General features: G+C 42.9%; 2 protein-coding genes across 5 annotated transcripts in view; one reads left to right on the top strand and one right to left on the bottom strand.

Annotated features, from left to right (window-relative positions):
• Positions 1-622: 622 nt before the first annotated feature.
• Positions 623-19107, bottom strand: LOC110527998 (alkaline phosphatase). 4 transcript variants are annotated; one of them, XM_021609751.2, is made up of 13 exons: positions 17031-17154; positions 16711-16788; positions 14457-14579; positions 13206-13325; positions 12192-12307; positions 10571-10745; positions 9927-10102; positions 9577-9717; positions 9322-9391; positions 3064-3198; positions 2707-2898; positions 1902-2021; positions 623-1752 (listed from the first exon to the last, which is right to left on the bottom strand). In XM_021609751.2, exons 3-13 carry the CDS (start codon positions 14560-14562, stop codon positions 1487-1489), a joined length of 1617 nt encoding a protein of 538 aa, XP_021465426.1. In that variant the 5' UTR covers positions 14563-14579; positions 16711-16788; positions 17031-17154; the 3' UTR covers positions 623-1486. The 4 variants fall into 4 exon arrangements, with proteins under 4 accessions (XP_021465426.1, XP_021465428.1, XP_021465425.1 ...); XM_021609753.2 differs by lacking the exons at positions 16711-16788; positions 17031-17154 and adding an exon at positions 19001-19107; XM_021609750.2 differs by lacking the exon at positions 16711-16788 and having other exon boundaries at positions 17031-17183.
• The window catches only part of LOC110527997 (endothelin-converting enzyme 1), a 28065-nt gene continuing 26735 nt past the window's right edge, over positions 18274-19603 (top strand). The window contains exon 1 of the mRNA XM_021609749.2: positions 18274-18428. The gene's annotated coding sequence lies outside the window, so the exon portion shown is untranslated. The remainder of the gene's footprint in view (positions 18429-19603) is intronic.

The following is a 19603-nucleotide window of genomic DNA, read 5'->3' as shown; positions in this document are numbered from 1 at the left end:
ATACCATGCCAAGGACTCTGTGGCTAGTGTCCATTCACATACCACACAAGCCACAGCAGTGCATGCTGTTGACAAGTTACACGAAATGCAGGAAACCTCAAATGCTGAATATCGGTTTGTTTCGACTTTACATTCCATTTATTCTAGATTGTTTCTAGATTTTATTCTAGATTGTCTAATTTCAAATAATTTCCAACTATTTACAGAGATCTAATTTCAAATAATTTCCAACTATTTTCATAAATCCTACTTTTGATAAGATATATGAATATATATATATATATATATATATATATATATATATATATATATATATATATATATATATATATAAACATTGAATCAATTCATTTGTGTTCCATTACACATTTCTTAATGAAATTACAAATTTGTTCTATTCCATTCCAAATGGTTTCCAGAATGCAAAGTGCAACCACAATCAGTTCTAAGCAAACTGACATTATCTCTACTATTTCAGAGGGGTTGGGTAAAATGTAGAAGACACATTTTGGTTGAATGCATTCAGTTCTGCAACTGGCAACTACACGTATCCCCTTTTCCTTCCCATTGACATACATTTTTTCACACCAAGTACACACACCAAGTACACACACCAATAATGTTATGACAACATCTTATGAAAAACCAACAGGACTTCCTTTATTGGCTAAGGGATCTTGCCACAACAACTGTTTTTGGAAATACTGGTGGGTGTGTTTCTGACTCTTTTCATTCAATGCCTTCGGGAAGTATGTACAAAGAACATGGAATTACATACCATTTCAATAATAAAAAAAGTTAAAACTATACATTCAAATATAGCCTCTACTTTCCTCATTGCAATGTTTTCACTTCTCCCCCCCCAAAAAAATGATGAGGTAGATTCTGTTTACTGTTTGTCTTCTGTTTAGGTCGAGGGAGCGGATGAAATAAAATATTCATATAAAAATCGATCCCTTTACAGTAGGTTTCTAAAAAGTAATGGTTTCTTTAAAAAGTTGATTAATCCAAAGTCATACAATTGACAGAAAACAAATAGGTGGGCAGCAACATTGCTTTATCATTAATACTGGGAGGAAATGTTTTCCATACAATAATTTAAATCAATTCAGAGTGATACCCTTCTCTTAAACCCACTGATATGACATAACTCTTGAAATAGTTTTGGTGTTACCAGAATGATGAACAATGCCAAAGTTGAGTAACACAACCTATCCTATATGTTACAGTAGAGTGAAAGTGATATCCCCCTATTTATTCTAAAACTGAATCTGGTTGAACGTCACCAACGCTCAAAACACTCATCTTTAAATGCAATTACAGTGGTCCCAAAGTCATTCAACTGGACATTATTATTTTTAAATCAACAACAGAAAATCCCCACACAAAAAGATCCACATTACAACAGGAAAAAGGGTGTGGGAGTATTACATGTATAAGGAGATAAGGGGGCTGTGGGGTGCAGGAGGGGGGTTGGGGTGAAAGGTCAGCAGAGGAGGCGGGTGAGCGTGAGGAGAGCTGCCAGGCTGGGCAGAGCAGGGCTGAGACTAGAGGCTCCACCGGATGACATGCAATGGTCTCTGTTCTGGCCGATGCAGGCAGCATAGGCCATGACATGGGGAATGTAGTTCTGCTCGTGGACACCGTGCAGCAGATGAGCCATGGGGCCCTTAGCAAACACAGCCACATCCTCTCCTCCATGAGTCTCCATACGCAGCGGCACTGCAGACTGGGCCTGGTAGTTAGTTCCCTCTGGAGAGAGGGGCGGGGTGGAGAGAGAGAAAGGGAAGTAGAAATAGATCAGATGGATGATTTTTGGCATACCAAAGACCAAGTGGTGTTCTCTATGACAGAGGACTGTCAAAATGGCACTATGTCAATGACGGTAAGACTTCACTTACGATAGTCAAGGGTGGAGACGTTCTCTCTCAGACCGTTGATAACTTTGAACCCTGGTCCGTTCCCATATAAGATAGCGGTAAAGGGTTTCTGGTCCACATCACTCAACATGGGAGCCAGTCCTGTAGACAGAGAGGAAAATAATACCCCACCTCCATCACGATCCATTGTGAAACAAAGTGAATCAAATCAAATTGTATTTGTCACATGCACCGAATACAACAGGCGTAGTAGACCTTACAGTGAACTGCTTACTTACAAGTCCATAACCAACAATGCGGTTCAAAAAATATGAATAAGAATTAAAAGTAACAAGTAGTTATAGAACAGCAGTATAATAACAATAGCGAGACTATATACATGGGGTACCAGTACAGAGTCAATGTGGAGACTATATACATGGGGTACCAGTACAGAGCCAATGTGGAGACTATATACATGGGGTACCAGTACAGAGTCAATGTGGAGACTATATACATGGGGTACCAGTACAGAGTCAATGTGGAGACTATATACATGGGGTACCAGTACAGAGTCAATGTGGAGACTATATACATGGGGTACCAGTACAGAGTCAATGTGGAGACTATATACAGGGGGGTAACAGTACAGAGTCAAAGTGGAGACTATATACAGGGGGGTACCAGTACAGAGTCAATGTGCGGGGACACCGGTTAGTCAAGGTAATTGAGGTAGAATGTACATGTAGGTAGAGCTATTAAAGTCACTATGCATAGAATCATACCCAGATGACTGATACAGTGTGTCTACAAACAATCCATGGTTGTAAAATCATTCATTACTCACCAAAAATGGTGTTCCCTCTTGGTGTGTAGCCGCCGAAGTTGAACATGTGAGAGTGGTCAGCAGTGACGACAGTCATTGTGTCATAGATGCTGGTTATGAGGCCGGCACGGCCGATGGCCCGGTCCATCTCCACTGCCTCATGTAGGGCCTGCTTGGCTTTGCCCTCATGATGTCCGTGGTCGATGCGCCCCCCTGCCAACGCACAGCCTGGTTAACCTCTCTCTCTCACGCAGATGAGAAAATCTAGCATCAGCATTGGCAAAGCAGCCTCAGCTGTGCAAATGTTACATTCACATTATATAAATGATTCACCTGATGCAACACATATTTACAGAGTAAATGTGACAAAACACTCACCCTCCACCAGCAGGTAGAATCCCCTGGGGTTTTTCCTCAGGATCTTGATGGCCACCTCCACCATCTCTGTCAGGGAAGGATCTGTCTCAGTGTTTCTCTCCAGGTTGTAGGGCAGATCTCCCGGCTCAAACAGACCTGTTTTAACACAGGAAGCTCGGTTTAACACTGAGAAGATGATTAACAGTGATCAACATGCACTGTATCAGAAAACGGTCTATCTATACTGTAACTCTAATTGGGTATTATCAACTGGTGTGTACATGGTATTGTTGTTTCTAGCTCATTAACATATTTTGAGGCTTACCTTGTAAGAGGTTATATTTGTTGCACCTGTTAGTGAGAATGCTGTACCAATTTAACTGGTATGCGGTAGTAGTGTGACATTAATTAAAAATGTATAGGGGACAGATTGGAGTGGCAGCAAGTCTTAAACCTTTATGGTTGAGCATTTTGCCATATATTTTTGCTCTGTTTTGCCATGTAATCGCTGCCAGTTTGTGCAAACTCAAAATATGAATTGATATGCTGTATGTGTAAACACATTACTTAGCAGCCAACCTGCTAGCACCAATCCCATGTAATTACAGTAAAATACTGTGAAATGTAAATCCTATGTCCCCTCAATGAATTTCATTCATTCATTATGATTACGGTAGCATTTATTTTTTTACATTATAATAGAGTCAATTCTACAGTACTGCTTTGATACTGCATTTTGATTACAGTAGGTAGCTGCCAATGAGCTGTGTCCGAGAACACTCGGCGATGCTGCAACATCTCGGCGCCACGATGGGTCGCGTCGTCCAGAACATGGACTGCTGGGAGAGACAGGGAGTCTCTCCAGCGCCTCGACCAGCACAACCGGGGTTACCTCTACCCGTCCCTCCTGTATCCGGTCCCAGTGGGATGCGTCTTGCCCTTCCCAGGGAGTATGATGGGACGGCAGCACGGTGCCAGGGGTTCCTATTACAGCTGGACCTATACCTGGCCACCGTTCACCCAGCTCCCTCAGGAAGAGAAAGGGTGTCCTCCCTCGTCTCGTGCCTCTCGGGGAGAGCTCTGGAGTGGGCAAACGCCGTGTGGGGAGAAGGAGATGCGGCGTTGGGCCACTTCGATGCGTTCACCCGCTGCTTCCGGGAAGTCTTAGACCATCCGCCCGAGGATAGAGCGGCGGATGAACGTCTCTTCCACCTGAGGCAGGGGACGAGGAGCGCCCAGGAGTTCGCCCTGGAATTTCGGACCTTGGCCGAAATTTCGGACCACTACTGATGCAGCCTGCGCGAGGGTTGGTGGATCTGTCCGTTCGGTTGAAAAACCTGCTGGTCACCCGCGGATGTCCAGAGAGGGCTCTGTCAGTTCCATCTTCCAGTACCATCGCTCCGGTACCAATGGAGCTGGGAGGGGCTGCGCTCAGGGAGGCCGGAGGAGGGGCCCTCGCGTGCACCATCGTGGCTGCAGAGGGCACACTGACGGATTGGTGCCTCTGGGAGTTGAGGCAGCAGGCAGGGCTCTCTGGCGTCACCCCAGGTGAGTCTGCACCACTCTCATCCAGAGCCCTCTGTTGTCCACCTGTTTGTGCATGTTTTTTTTTCATGAATTCTCCCCGCATTACCAGCATAAGGCGCTCGTCGATTCAGGCATGGCTGGGAATGATATCGACAGAGCATTCGCCCATAGGTTAGGGATCCCTATTGTTCCTGTGGTTAGACCCTTCCCGGTACACGCTCTGGATAGTCGACCATTAGGGTTCGGGTTAATTAGGGAAGCCACCATCTCCCTGGGCATGGTGACGCAGGGGGGTCACGAGGAGAGAATCAGTCTCTTACTCATTGACTCTCCTGCGTTTCCTGTGGTACTAGGCCTTCCCTGGTTAGCTCGTCATGACCCCACTATTTCATGGCAACAGAAGGCTCTCACGGGCTGGTCGCGAGAGTGCTCGGGGAGGTGTGTAAGGGTTTCCGTTGGTGTTACCATGGTGGGAAGTCCAGACCAGGTCTCCACCGTGCGCATCCCCCCTGAATATGCCAATTTGGCTCTCGCCGTCTCCAAAAGGAAGGCGACTAAATTACCACCCCATTGACTGGGGGACTGTGCGATAAATCTCCTGGTAAACGCCGCACTTCCCAGGAGTCACGTGTATCGACCGGTCACAAGCAGAGACGGTGGCTATGGAGACGTCTGTCTCTGAATCCCTGCGTCAGGGGTACATTTGGTCCTCCACTTCACCTGCCTCCTCAAGTTTTTTTTGGTGAAGAAGAAGGAGGGAGGTCTGCGCCTGTGTACTGACTATCAAGGTCTAAATCAAATCACGGTGAGGTACAGTTACCCGCTACCTCTCATCACCATGGCGATTGAGTCAATGCACAGGGCGTGCTTTTTCACTAAATTTGATCTCAGGAGCGCTTACAACCTGGTGCGTATCTGGGAGGGAGACGAGTGGAAGACGCCGTTCAGTACCACCTCAGGGCATTATGAGTACCTCGTCATGCTGTACGGGTTGTCGAATGCTCCATCAGTCTTCCAATCCTTTGTAGACGAGGTTTACAGGGACCTGCACGGGTAGGGTGTAGTGGTGTATATCGATGACATTCTGATATACTCCGCTACACGCGCAGATCTGTCCCTGGTGCGCAGGGTGCTTGGACGACTGTTGGAGCATGACCTGTACGTCAAGGCTGAGAAATGCCTGTTCTTTCAGCAGGCTGTCTCCTTCCTAGGCTATCGCATTTCCACCTCAGGGGTGGAGATGGAGAGTGACCGCATTTCAGCCGTGCGTAATTGGCCAACTCTCAACACGGTAAAGGAGGTGCAGACGTTTTTAGGGTTTGCCCATTACTACCAGAGATTTATCTGAGGTTTTGGCCAGATGGCGGCTCCCATTACCTCACTGCTGAAGGGGGGTCCTGTATGTTTGCAGTGGTCAGCTGAGGTGGACAGGGCTTTTGGGCACTTAAGGGCTCTGTTTACTTCTGCTCCCGTGCTGGCCCATCCGGATCCCTCTTTAGCGTTCATAGTGGAGGTGGACGCGTCCGAGGCTGGGATAGGAGCCGTGCTCTCTCAGCGCTCGGGTACGCCACCGAAGCTCCGCCCCTGTGCTTTCTTCTCGAAGAAGCTCAGCCCGGCGGAGCGGAACTATGATGTGGGGGACCAGGAGCTGTTGGCAGTGGTTAAGGCTTTGAAGGCGTGGAGACATTGGCTTCAGGGGGCTAAACACCCTTTTCTCATCTGGACTGACAACCGCATTCTGGAGTACATCCGGGCAGCGAGGAGACTGAATCCTCGTCAGGCAAGGTGGGCCATGTTTTTTACCTGTTTTGTGTTGACCCTGTCCTACAGACCAGGTTCCCAAAATGTGAAGGCAGACGCACTGTCCCGACTGTATGACATATAGGAGCGGCCCATGGATCAGACTCCCATTCTCCCGTCCTCCTGCCTGGTAGTGCCGGTCGTGTGGGAGCTGGACGCGGACATTGAGCAGGCGTTTACGTACAGAGCTCGCTCCCCTCCAGTGTCCCGTTGGACATCTGTACGTTCCGTCTGCTGTCCGTGCTCAGTTGATCTATTGGGCCCACACGTCACCCTCCTCTGGTCATCCGGGGATCGGTCGGACGGTGCGCTGTCTGTCTGAGTGGGAAGTACTGGTGGCCTCCCTTGGCAAAGGACGTGAGGGTTTATGTTTCCTCCTGCTCGGTGTGTGCCCAGTGTAAGGCTCCTACACACCTGCCCAGAGGTAAGCTACATCCCTTACCCGTTCCACAACGGCCTTGGTCACACCTGTCGGTGGATTTTCTGACCGATCTTACTCCCTCACAGGGAAACACCACGATCCTGGTCATTGTGGATCGTTTCTCTAAGTCCTGAGTCTCCTCCCTCTGCCCGGTCTCCCTACGGCCCTACAGACTGCGGAGGCCTTGTTACACACGTCTTCCGGCAATACGGGGTTACGAGGATATAGTGTCTGATCGAGGTCCCCAGTTCACTTCGAGAGTCTGGAGGGCGTTCATGGAACGTCTTTAGCACACTCTTGGCATTCTCTCAACCAGCTTCACCTGGAATGCTTTTCCAACTGTCTTGAAGAAGTTCTACATATGCTGAGCACTTGTTGACTGCTTTTCCTTCACTCTGAGGTCCGACTCATCTCAAACCATCTCAATTTGGTTGAGGTCGGGGGATTGTGGAGGCCAGGTCATCTGATACAGCACTCCATCACTCTCCTTCTTGATAAAATAACCCTTACACAGCCTGGAGGTGTTCTAAAACTTTTGACCGGTAGTGTATGCATTTGTTGGTCACAGATACCACAGATACCGGTGTAGGCCGTCATTGTATATAAGAATTTGTTCTTAATTAACTGACTTGTCTAGTTAAATAAAGGTTAATATATATATGCACTTTCAGTGCAGCAAACTCTCTCCAGAAGTTCAGTGAGGATCTCTGAATGATCCAATGTTGACCTAAATGACTAATGATGATAAATACAATCCACCTGTGTGTAATCAAGTCTCCGTATAAATGCACCTGCACCGTGATAGTCTCAGAGGTCCGTTAAAAGCGCAGAGAGCATCATGAAGAACAAGGAACACACCAGGGAGGTCCGAGATACTGTTGTGAAGAAGTTTAAAGCCGGATTTGGATACAAAAAGATTTCCCAAGCTTTAAACATCCCAAGGAGCACTTTGCAAGCGATAATATTGAAATGGAAGGAATATCAGACCACTGCAAATCTACCAAGACCTGGCCGTCCCTCTAAACTTTCAGCTCTTACAAGGAGAAGACTGATCAGAGATGCAGCCAAGAGGCCCATGATCACTCTGGATGAACTGCAGAGATCTACAGCTGAGGTGGGAGACTCTGTCCATAGGACAACAATCAGTCAGTCGTATATTGCACAAATCTGGCCTTTATGGAAGAGTGGCAAGATGAAAGCCATTTCTTAAAGATATCCATAAAAAGTGTCGTTTAAAGTTTGCCACAAGCCACCTGGGAGACACACCAAACATGTGGAAGAAGGTGCTCTGGTCAGATGAAACCAAAATTGAACTTTTTGGCAACAATGCAAAAGGTTATGTTTGGCGTAAAAGCAACACAGCTGAACACACCATCCCCACTGTCAAACATGGTGGTGGCAGCATCATGGTTTGGGCCTGCTTTTCTTCAGCAGGGACAGGGAAGATGGTTAAAATTGATGGGAAGATGGATGGAGCCAAATACAGGACCATTCTGGAAGAAAACCTGATGGAGTCTGCAAAAGACCTGAGACTGGGACGGAGATTTGTCTTCCAACAAGACAATGATCCAAAACATAAAGCAAAATCTACAATGGAATGGTTCAAAAATAAACATATCCAGGTGTTAGAATGGCCAAGTCAAAGTCCAGACCTGAATCCAATCGAGAATATGTGGAAAGAACTGAAAACTGCTGTTCACAAATGCTCTCCATCCAACCTCACTGAGCTCGAGCTGTTTTGCAAGGAGGAATGGGAAAACATTTCAGTCTCTCGATGTGCAAAACTGATAGACATACCCCAAGCGACTTACAGCTGTAATCGCAGCAAAAGGTGGCGCTACAAAGTATTAACTTAAGGGGGCTGAATAATTTTGCACGCCCAATTTTTCAGTTTTTGATTTGTTAAAAAATTCTGAAATATCCAATAAATGTCGTTCCACTTCATGATTGTGTCCCACTTGTTGTTGATTCTTCTCAAAAAATACAGTTTTATATCTTTATGTTTGAAGCCTGAAATGAGGCAAAAGGTCGCAAAGTTCAAGGGGGCCGAATACTTTCGCAAGGCACTGTATATATATGTCTGGTGAGTATGCAGGCCATGGAAGAACTGGAACATTTTCAGCTTCCAGGAATTGTGTACAGATCCTATCATGCTGAAACATGAGGTGATGACGGAGGATGAATGGAAGAGAAATGATCATTGAATTCTCTGGCAACAACTCTGGTGGACATTCAAATTGCACGCACTCTCAAAACTTGAGACATCTGTGGCATTGTGTTGTGTGACAAAACTGCACATTTTAGAGTGGCCTTTTGTTGTCCCCAGCACACGGTGCACCTGTGTAATGATAATGCTGTTTAATCAGATTCTTGATATGCCACACCTGTCAGGTGGATGGATTATCTTGGCAAAGGAGAAATGCTCACTAACAACAGGGATGTAAACAAATTTGTGCAAAACATTTGAGAGAAATAAGCGTTGATATTTTGTTTAATGTACAACCAACAATAATAATAAAAAAAGAACTCACCCAAAATGTAATCCACATTATTAGGATTTACTGATAGAAGTTCTCTCTTGTTCCATACATACTGGGCTTTCTGATCATTTAAAAAAAGAAAACAATATATCATATGGGATTGATCTAAACATGCGACAACTTAAAACTATTCAAATGTCCTTGATAAGAAAAAAGAGAAAGGAGGAGGACTGAGAGACGAACATGGAGGAAGCAGCAGGACATGGTAAAGAGGAGTGAAAGACAGACTAAGACGGAGCAGTTGACCTTGTTTTTCATTCTGTTAGTCCACTCCTCCACCAAGTTCCTTCCATCTTTGCGGGTACCAAAATGTTTCTTATCTCCAGGATACTCCACATCTGACTGGTTTTTGGGGAACATGTACTTCCTCCCTCCTCCCATAATCACCTAGACATACATTATAGAGATAAAACATTTGATTTATCTCTATGGAATACAAAGCAAGAATAATTAGGAGAGGATTTACTATCTGTGAGTCGTAACATTACAGGTGAAAGTTGCTCAATATTACTGGCTGAACAATGGACACAGTTTGCATGCAGGATTACTGGATGTTTTCTGTAATATCAGGATCCATATTATACGCTGTGACTCACATCGATGTTGGGAATGTTCTCAAAGAGCTGCCTGGCGATGTCCTTGCAGCCCGCCTGTACTGCCTCAGCGGGCATCTCGCCATCAGAGAACCAGTCCCTGTCCACACAGTGAGCGTAGGCTGCGCTGGGGGTGGCATGGTTCACACGCGTTGTTGTGACTATTCCCACCGACTTGCCTGGGTGACAAACACACAAACAGTTTTCGAACGTGTTGCTTGGATTCTGTGCAATAGTCTGCTACATCAGAAGTCAACCAATTGATCCAAAGAATCTGGAAATTCTAAAAGTAATTACTATATCAGACAGATAATTGTGGTGTATAAATATCTCCACTGAGAATCAGTGGGTCAGCAACTAAAGAGCTAATGTCTGTTCCTGAGGTGATTATGTGAAGTATCTATTTCTGTGTTATGTGAAGAGCTCAGGTCATAAGGTCACAGCCTGCCTGGTCTGGTCTCTGGGAAATGATTGGATCCCTGATAATTCTGTAGCTATAAACTCCCCATTGACATCAATGCATGCCTACAGTACGTTTACAATGTTATCATGCTGTGTCTACTGCTTATCCCAGGATGGCAAAATAAACCTTAGTAGATCTGGTGTGGAGAGGTACTGTGAATAAACATGTTATGATGACACTGTACCTGCTTCCTTGGCCCATTTTAGGATGGAGGTGACCTCATTACCCTGTGTGGTGTTGCACTGGGAACGGACAGCAGCTGCACTCACGCCCACAGTGCCCTCGTTGGCCTTCACCCCACAGAGGTATGCTGTGGCCGTGCCTGCACTATCTGCTACCTGGGCATTGGTGTTATACGTCTGCAGAGACAGGGCAGTACCACGTGTCAATTACATAGAATTGTAGTAGGAGTCATTGCTGTGCATGACGTGTTGGTGTTATACACCCCCTCCAAACATCTTCATACTAAATGCACTGTTGTGTAATTACATGATAAATAATGTGTGGAATTTGCTGCTCCATTAACAGTGCAGATACAGTAGTAGTTACATTATGTCTGGCTTCTTGACAAGTATGTAACATAATAACACATCATATCGTACACCATACACTAGTGGTCACCAACCAAGCTCACTTTCCGAGTCAAAATAAAATGCAAGCCGAGATCTACCGTTCAGATTTTTAAACATGACTTATAAAGCGTAAGCCTATGTATGCAACATTAACCAGCTGATTGTGAAACTCAAGTTGCACTGAATTATTTCGGCCTCATGCAACAATTCATGTTGTTAACCCAATGCCCAGATAAAGTGAAATATTACTCGAGAGACAAGCCGATGCAAGCTCATCGAAACACTTTTCTATTGTCATTCATTGCGGCTGCAGTGCTGGTTGTAGCGTGACTAGAAGTAGGGAGAACATGCATATTAGGGCTTATAAAAGTGTTGAACAAAGCATTCACAGTGCTGAATAACAATTTAAACATGAACTGAATCATAATCGGAGCTATCTGATTGGCCAGCGGTAGGCCTGTAGGTACACTTGATTTGCTCTCTGAGCCTGTCGGGTAGGCAGAGTTCTACTTTCTGAACTGGTTCAAAATGAGAACACTTTGCCTTCCTGGCACTAGCACTGCTGAATCAAGTGCACCTACAGCCAACAGCACAAAAAAATATGATTAAAAATTGGAAAGCAAGGCTTTATCATTGTTTTGTTTTTTACAGACATGTTTGGTGATCGATGAGGAAGGCCTTGGAGATCGACAAGTCGATTACGATTGACCGGTTGGACCACTGACGTAGACCATATGTGGCCTTGTCTCTTGCTGCTGGTGCAGAATTCATTGAGGGATAGTTCACCCAAATTCAATCCATGCTTTAGTTTAGTTTCCCTGTCACTGCTTCTACATGCTAACGTTTTAGCATTTGTGGCGCAAATCCCATTCAAGTCATGGGACCGATATTCAAATCTATGTTAAAATAATCTATAAGAGACTTTGTTGAACTTCAAAATACATTTTTAATTATTTTGGCTGATTTGGAAATTATGCGCAAAAAAAATGCTAATATCGGTCCCATGACTTGAATGGGGTTGGTGCCACAAATGCTAAAATGTTAACATGTGGAAACAGTGCCAAGAAAGCTAAACCAAAGCATGGCTTTCTGTCATAACTTTTCCATAGACTGCTTAGAGGGTAAGGAAACCAATCTGTCATTGTGTAATTTGGGTGAACTGTCCCTTTACTTACAGATCAATGTTGCATGCTATTTTCTAGCGCTTCTATATGATAACAAACCAGGTCAGACCTTGGAAAGCGCCACAAAGGGGAACTTGTCCATCTCCAGCTGGGTCTCCTCTCCACTCTGTCCGCTCAGCTGCCCCTTCAGTATTCGTGCTGCAGTCACTGTGGGAATGCCCATTCCTACACAACAAAAGCAAAGTGGCGCTCTCTCTGTTAGGGTGTCAATCTATTTAAGAGACTCAGAGCCTTTCCATCTCATGCATTAACACCTTTTAGTTTTCCATCTGGTTAACATTGCTCTGTGCTCGCTTTTCACAGCAGCTGCTCTTTCCACTAAACAGACACCTATACATTTGGTGAAAATGTCCTTGTTTTTGAAAAGAAAAGCTATCTTTTTGTCTATTAAAATAATGTCAAATTGATCAGAAATGCAGTGTAGACATTGTATGTTACCACAGCGGAAAATTGTTGTTCTTATTAAAGAAGCAATTAAACTGGCCTTCTTTAGAATAGTTGAGTATCTGGAGCATCAGCATTTGTGGGTTCGATTACAGGCTCAAAATGGACAGAAAGTATTAACTTTCTACTGAAACTCATCAGTCTATTCTTGTTCAGCATGGTAGTCATACATGACAGAGAAATGTGCACTGTATACTGCTGCATCTAAAAACATAGACAGTTAAGGTCCTTTGGGGTACACAGTTTAATGGGTCACTACATACCGCAACATAACACAAAGCAGCAGCCAAGTTATCTATTGGCATTGGCAGCATGTTTGTGAAATGCTTGATGGCTAACAGATTTTGAAAGTGTGACATTCTATTTTTTTTGTTGACTGGATTATACTGTCTCAGTCCACCAGAATGTTTTGATAAAAACGGCTATGGATTGATGAGGAGGATATACTCGTTTTCTACTACAACCAACAGGAAAGATAATCTAGAACTGCATAAAAATATTAAATCAGTATGCGGCACATAAGCTCTTTGAGTGTATTACATTGCGTTAAGACTTCACTTTATCATACAGTATGGCACATACTCATGGATTGAAATAGGCTCCTGCAATCATGGCTTACCATCACCAAGGAAGAGGATGAGGTTCTTTGCAGTGTTTTGGTTGAGCTTCTGAAGTGTGAGGGCATTCTTCAAAGTATGCTGGGCCCATGTGTTCCAGAACAGGGGATCTTTCTCTTGGTCTGCAACACGGAGGTAGTTTTATTTTTAAATGAGGAGGTAAAGAGGCCAGTGGAAGTGATCTGTAACAACTGTGAAAGTAATGGGACAAGTGGGACAGAATATGCTCAAATTAAATACAATACACTTTGAGGTTTATCCATAGAAGCATTTTTTGATGGACAAAAATTTGATAAACACAGAAAAGATAGAAGCAATCTATAACTTATTAACTTGTATTTTAATAACCTAGTTATAACCTTTCTAATTAATGTTTTACCCCCAGAAGATGACAAAATTCCTTCGTGAGTAACTTATTGCTTTACTGTTTTCAAGTCTCAGCATGACATGTAATATGACTAAGTATGGACAATAAAAACAAAGAACCAACAGGATGACTATAAGCACATACACATGTACTGTCTGTATTAATAATGACACTTCTGTAGGCTCTGGCAACCATAGAAGCTCTGACAACTCCATAGGCTTCTTATTTCTGAAATCACATGTTGCCTACTATAGCCTAGAACTGCACACACATGTATGATGTTACAACAAGACGGAACATCATTTTCTTACTGTTTGGGTAGAAATATTATACATCTGGAATCCATTTTGTGAACCTCTCCTGATCTGTACATAGTCTTTCAGGAGCTAAAATATTCTGGTCATTTTGTAGGAGGACTAAGAAAACAGAGGTTCACTTGCCATACTGTAAATACAGTGTGAACTTTGTTCAGCTGGGTAAATAGACTGACAGTTATAACCCTAACGAGCCGTGTTATTCTAAACAAGACGCAATAAACCACAGAAAAGTAGCACTTCCTTCATAAGAGCATTTGGAGACTTCTGCACATCTCCAATAAATCAAAGCCCAATTTTGTTTCTCTTCCTTCTCCCTGAAGTGTGCACTCATTCACTCCTCAAACATTGGATTGGTATAAGCATGCGCTAGAGTGAGTCTTCACCCCATTTCCTAAACGAATCCATTTCCTTTCAAATCAATGAGCAGGATTTAACAAGTGCACACTTCAGGTAGAAGGGGGAGAGAAACAGTTAGTATGCGTTCCCTCTTAGCTCTTTCTGAAGGATTTCAGTCAAACAGTTGGATGCTGTTACAAGACATTACATTTACTGACGGGTTTGTGTCTCACCAGGAAACTGAGGCTTCCCCAGGCCTCCCAGGGCCAGACATGAGCAGATGATGAGAAAAAATGTCATGGTCGTAGTGTTACCTGGGATTACCGTCACATACCACATCCCAAACTAGAGTGAGTCTGGAAAATAAGGAGAAATCAGCGCTGATGAAAGAACACACAAAATTATGTTGATTCACAAAAATAAAGTTGAGGAATTTGCTGTAAAGTGCAACAAAGAAGGGGGGAGCAGGTAAGTTTCAACTTAGGCCTTCACAGTGAAAATAAACAGTGGTATTGTGGAAATGTAGTCCCAACCTGACCCCAAAGGCTCTAGTTAGACAGCCTTTAATATATTATTATACCCCCCCCCCTTCCTTCCCCAGTCCCTCCCCAGTCCCTCCCCAGTCCCTCCCCTGTCCCTCTCCTGTCCCTCTTTTGTGCTGTGGTCAAGGTCACTTTAATGGGATTGTGGGCCATAGCACAGAGAGACTTAACAGCCATAACAAAGCCGATTAACACCAAATGATTGACTGGACACTTCCACCCATAAGTAAATGAAAGAATATTATTAAATTAGGTTTAGAGTTTATAAAGAAGAGAGTTTGAAAAAATAATTTTTACACATGCTCTAAATAAGCATTATGTGCTTGAAAGAAAATGGTATTTCACAAAGTCTTGAAACTGTGTGCGATTGAGTCCTGTTACTTTGATATTAAAACTGACAACGCAGACAACGCAAGGCCTACAAAATGTGTGTAAAATATGCTGAAGTTGAGCTCATACAAATCTGCTAGCTGGTCTCTACGGAGAGGAGAGGTTTTACCGTGCCACAGACGCAGGTCTATCCTCTGAGTGAAGCTCAGAAGTGGTTGGGCCCACCAATCGGCATCACACTAGCCAGCCTGCAGGTGAAATAGCAGAGCAGTGCCAGGATGGCCACCAGGAGAATGCCAGAGAAAAAGAGGGTCACCGCCATCGAGAGTCCATCTCGGCCCATGGTGTCAAGGAGAAAAAGTGTCCAGGTTGGAATTCGTATATAAAAAGAAAGACAGATGTTTCCAGTTTCACCTGCCAGCTCAGTACCTGAGCTCTAGGGGGTGAGTCCCTGTACAGGGTTCAATCTGTTTGAGTGGATCTGGGATTAGGTTTAATAATGTTGGTGAGCTCAGGGCTCAGTGACACAGGCTCCTCCATTCTGGGATAACACTGACCTCAGACACATTCTCCCAAACAGATGACTTTAGCCCTCCAAAATGTGATAGAAGAAGAATTAATAAATCCAGTTCAATCAATGTTGTGTTCCAAATGGCATGTTTTTATCGTTTTCTTTCAAAAACTCTAGGTTCTGGCATTATCCTAGGGTATGCTGTACACTGCTACTGGTTCGATCCCGGGATGAATCACAACAGGCCGTGATCGGGAGTCCCATAGGACGGCGCACAATTGGCCCAGTGTTGTCTGGGTTAGGGGAGGGTTTAGCCGGGGTAGGCCGTCATTGTAAATAACAATTTCTTCTTAACTGACTTGCCTAGTTAAATAAAGGTTCAATAAAAATAAAATACAGAATATCTATGGTGATATTGTTAATGTCTCAGTGTCTCTAGCATTGGCATTATTTATATTATTTATTATTATTTATTATTATTATGTAATGCCTGTATAGCTTATAAAGGCCCCATGAATATCTGCATAAGACCATACAATGAGTTATTAATTCAGTCATTAGATAAGGCATGTACAGGAGAAATTGTAGATGAGATGATATCATCCTCTCCTAAGCATATGCTACACATTCCACTCCATTGGTGTCAGCTCAAACATAAATCACCTTGGAAGATAAGTATGGCCATGTCTAGGGAGCAATGACTGTCTAATATTTGCAATTGGTTAAAATAAAACCTGAAAAGAGCAAAGGCTTGCCATGTATTTTATTTTTTTCTGTTTACCTGTAAAAGGTGAGCGTGTCCAACCAATTGATGTATTGTGCAAGTATTGTGCACAGTGTATTAGTTATTTTCTAGAGAAATAGTATCTGTTGTGAATTCTGACATGTATTTTACTATTGTTGAGCACTCACTACTAGTTGACCTTTATAATGTTGAAAATGAACATCCAACAGCATAAGATACCAACCAAAATGAATTAAATTGTCTGTATATCTAGATACGTGATTTCGTCTGGTGATGTGAAAACTTGCAAACAATCATCACAATCTCTAAAATCCCGAAATCAGATATTGGTGCAAACGCTAATAAAAAACTGTTTTTACCAAAAGGAAGGAACGTATTGCTATTGTTATGTTGATGCTCAATCACGTGTTGGAAAGTTGAGTTCTACCTACAAGAATCTGCAATCACAAAAACGTACAGAACAGCTACATTATAGCGTAATATGGCTTTAAGAAGATGGAAAGCGATACACGCCATGAAACTATGTAGCGGATTGTTTATTGCAGCGATTTTCCTGACAATGCAGCCAATTGCAATATTGTATTTTCATATTTTCTAAATAGCCTGTACGCGAATAACAATTGACATCTCCTGATATTCCAAAGTCTATTAGTGCAAAAAGTTAAAGGAATAAACTTACTGCGGGATCTATTTAAGCTCTGTAGCAAAAACACTTCTGTCCGTTGACAAAGCACGTTCACCTTTTCCTGTGTGTTCTTGAGGATCTTTTGACCATCCTTTTATAAGCCTATCTGCTCTGTCTGGGCGGCTGAGAACAGCGGTCGGTATTTCACCTCGATGGTGAAATGGCACCATAATATGAAGAGCTGGATCTTGAGTGCCGCCTGTCGACCTGTTTCACTGTTGCATCTAGGCTACTCAAAATGAATTGTAATTCAAGCTTCACGTTCATTTAAATCAGCCGAGTTCATTGTCAGCTTGTGAAGAACTGAAACATATTATAGGCCTACATACGTAATATAGAGGTTTATAAATAGCATATAAACTGTCATTAGTTTATTTATAGCCTAGTTTATAAATGTGTGAAAACAGTTGCTTGACAAATTGTGATATTATATGACTGCGCTTAATGCACTATACTGACTTTTACAATTATTAGTCTATTGCAGTACAGCCATATAAACTCAGTAACTATGTGGCAAGCAGCTAAATAAGCACACAATTTCAACAAATGTATTATAACTGTTTATTACATAATTATAAACTATGAATTAATAATTAGCAGTTTATAAACTAGATGATTTAAATTACCAATTTTTCCTCGGTGATTTTTGCTGTTCATTTTGTGTCCTTTAGATGTCACTAGAGACCAGTGACCATTAACAAAATGGTAACGTGATCCACGCTACCATTGAGGGAGTTCGATTAGAATGAACCGAGTTGCACCGGGTTATGGCCCGTCATTAGACCGGGCAAAAGCGCTTAGGTTGGAGCGTCCTTTACATATCAACAAGTGGTGTTTATTAGAGTTATTGGAAACTCATGTTGTTCTGCTCGAACAGTACTCTGCACCTCCTGGTCATATTGTCAATATCAACCAGGCAGCACGATGCATCATTCAAAAACACACATATTTTCCATAGGATAGGCATATGCTTGATTTTTAAATGTAGTTTTGCTTGGGATTTCAGATAACATAGACATTCTTATGAAGAACAAACAACATTTTAGCATATGAAACCTCAGAATCCTAAGTCATTATTCCATGTTCATGACATACTTTAGTTTGTTTTGAACGGGGCACCCGACAAACCCTGGGAGCAGTCTGGTTTCAAAACGAATGTGATCACTTTTCACCCAATGTTAACTCCGCTCATCCGGGCACCGGGGACAGCTTAATCGAATCCCCTCCTTGGCTCACTCTCATACAGGAAGGCAACACTACCTACCCTCTCTCTCCAAGTATCCCCCACAAACAAACCCCAGTGTGAACCGGCAAACACTACTGGGATTATCTCTCCACTGCCAACACTGTAGAGGGGGAATAGACATAGCAAGACTTGAATTTACGTTTGAGGTAAGTACGCTATTACCGCAGGGCCTCACCTGCACTGAGGCTACAACATTTGAACAGTATATTTCAATTAAGTAGAAATAATTGCTTGGATAAAATAATTAACTGAATAATAGTAGGCCTACTTAGTATAGGCACCATCTGAGTCCATCTGCTATTCCCATTCCTAGTTTTATTCCAATATTTTTTTTTTGTGTACGAACAAAAAACTATTATAGCATAGTATAACGTTACTTTCACATCAAAAACAGCACCGCATTTCTTACGAGGTTTAACTGAAATAAAACATATTTTATCATGCGGCCAAAACTGCGAATGTCCAGCAAAATCATCCTGTTGTCCCACATTTGGGTATTTTAAAATGTGGTCAACTGAACACTACCTCATGTCATGGTGGTAAACAGTGAAAATTGTAATTGAGCACCATACATTTTTTACGCATCGGGTCATCGCACAGAGATGGTCAAATGTTCCAAATGTAGAGTACTTGTTTACATCAACGGCAGCCAAAACATGCATTGTAATAAACATATGGTATGTAATTAATAAACATTTTAAACGGAACAGGTTCTTACCACCATTATTTCAGCTCAATCTGTCTACGCAGTCCTCTCATATGCCTTCAGCGGACAGCTGTTGGTTTGCATAGACACTACACACGACATTAACTATATTTTCAGTTGTGTCACCACACAAGGCGAAAGCTTCACTGTAAATATTGAGTTTACAAATTACCCTTGAAAAGGAATTTTCCCGAACAATAGCAGGGTGAGAAGCGACGGTTATCTATCATTCTAACAACAGGATTTGAGAAATGGGCGAGTCTTAATAAAAATGTTTTGTTACCTTTTCTTAGAACGTTTTACTTGATTTGTGGTTGCAATTAATGTGCAAAAAGTTATCCTGCGGAAAAAAGGGTCCCAATTTACTAAGGAACCAAAACAATATGCCTCATTGTTTACAGTGCATGATAGTTTAGCCTACATGTAGGTACAGCCAGGTACATTATTAAAGTATATTGACCCTAATTAGGTTACAAATGCTACCTGTTTTGGTTTATGCAATTTTCAAGGATTTGCAAATAAAGCGATAGATAATTTATCTAACGCAATAAGGGGTGGTTTAGCTGCAATTCATGTAAATTTGTGCACACAGGCCTACACAATTTTCTCAAGTGT

This window comes from Oncorhynchus mykiss, chromosome 7 (assembly GCF_013265735.2).
Source record: "Oncorhynchus mykiss isolate Arlee chromosome 7, USDA_OmykA_1.1, whole genome shotgun sequence".
Taxonomy (NCBI): domain Eukaryota; kingdom Metazoa; phylum Chordata; class Actinopteri; order Salmoniformes; family Salmonidae; genus Oncorhynchus; species Oncorhynchus mykiss.
The sequence above is the reverse complement of the archived record's forward strand: the minus strand, read 5'-3'. Positions and strand labels throughout refer to the sequence as shown.

Bases quoted from the DNA above. Each gene is read 5' to 3' on its own strand.
- LOC110527998 (XM_021609753.2), bottom strand. From the start codon at position 14,562: ATGTGGTATGTGACGGTAATCCCAGGTAACACTACGACCATGACATTT. The intron at 13,326-14,456 runs GTGAGACACAAA...TCCGTGTTGCAG, and splicing joins GGGGAAGCCTCAGTTTCCTG to ACCAAGAGAAAGATCCCCTG. The intron at 9,718-9,926 runs GTGAGTCACAGC...ATGTATGTCTAG, and splicing joins AGAACATTCCCAACATCGAT to GTGATTATGGGAGGAGGGAG.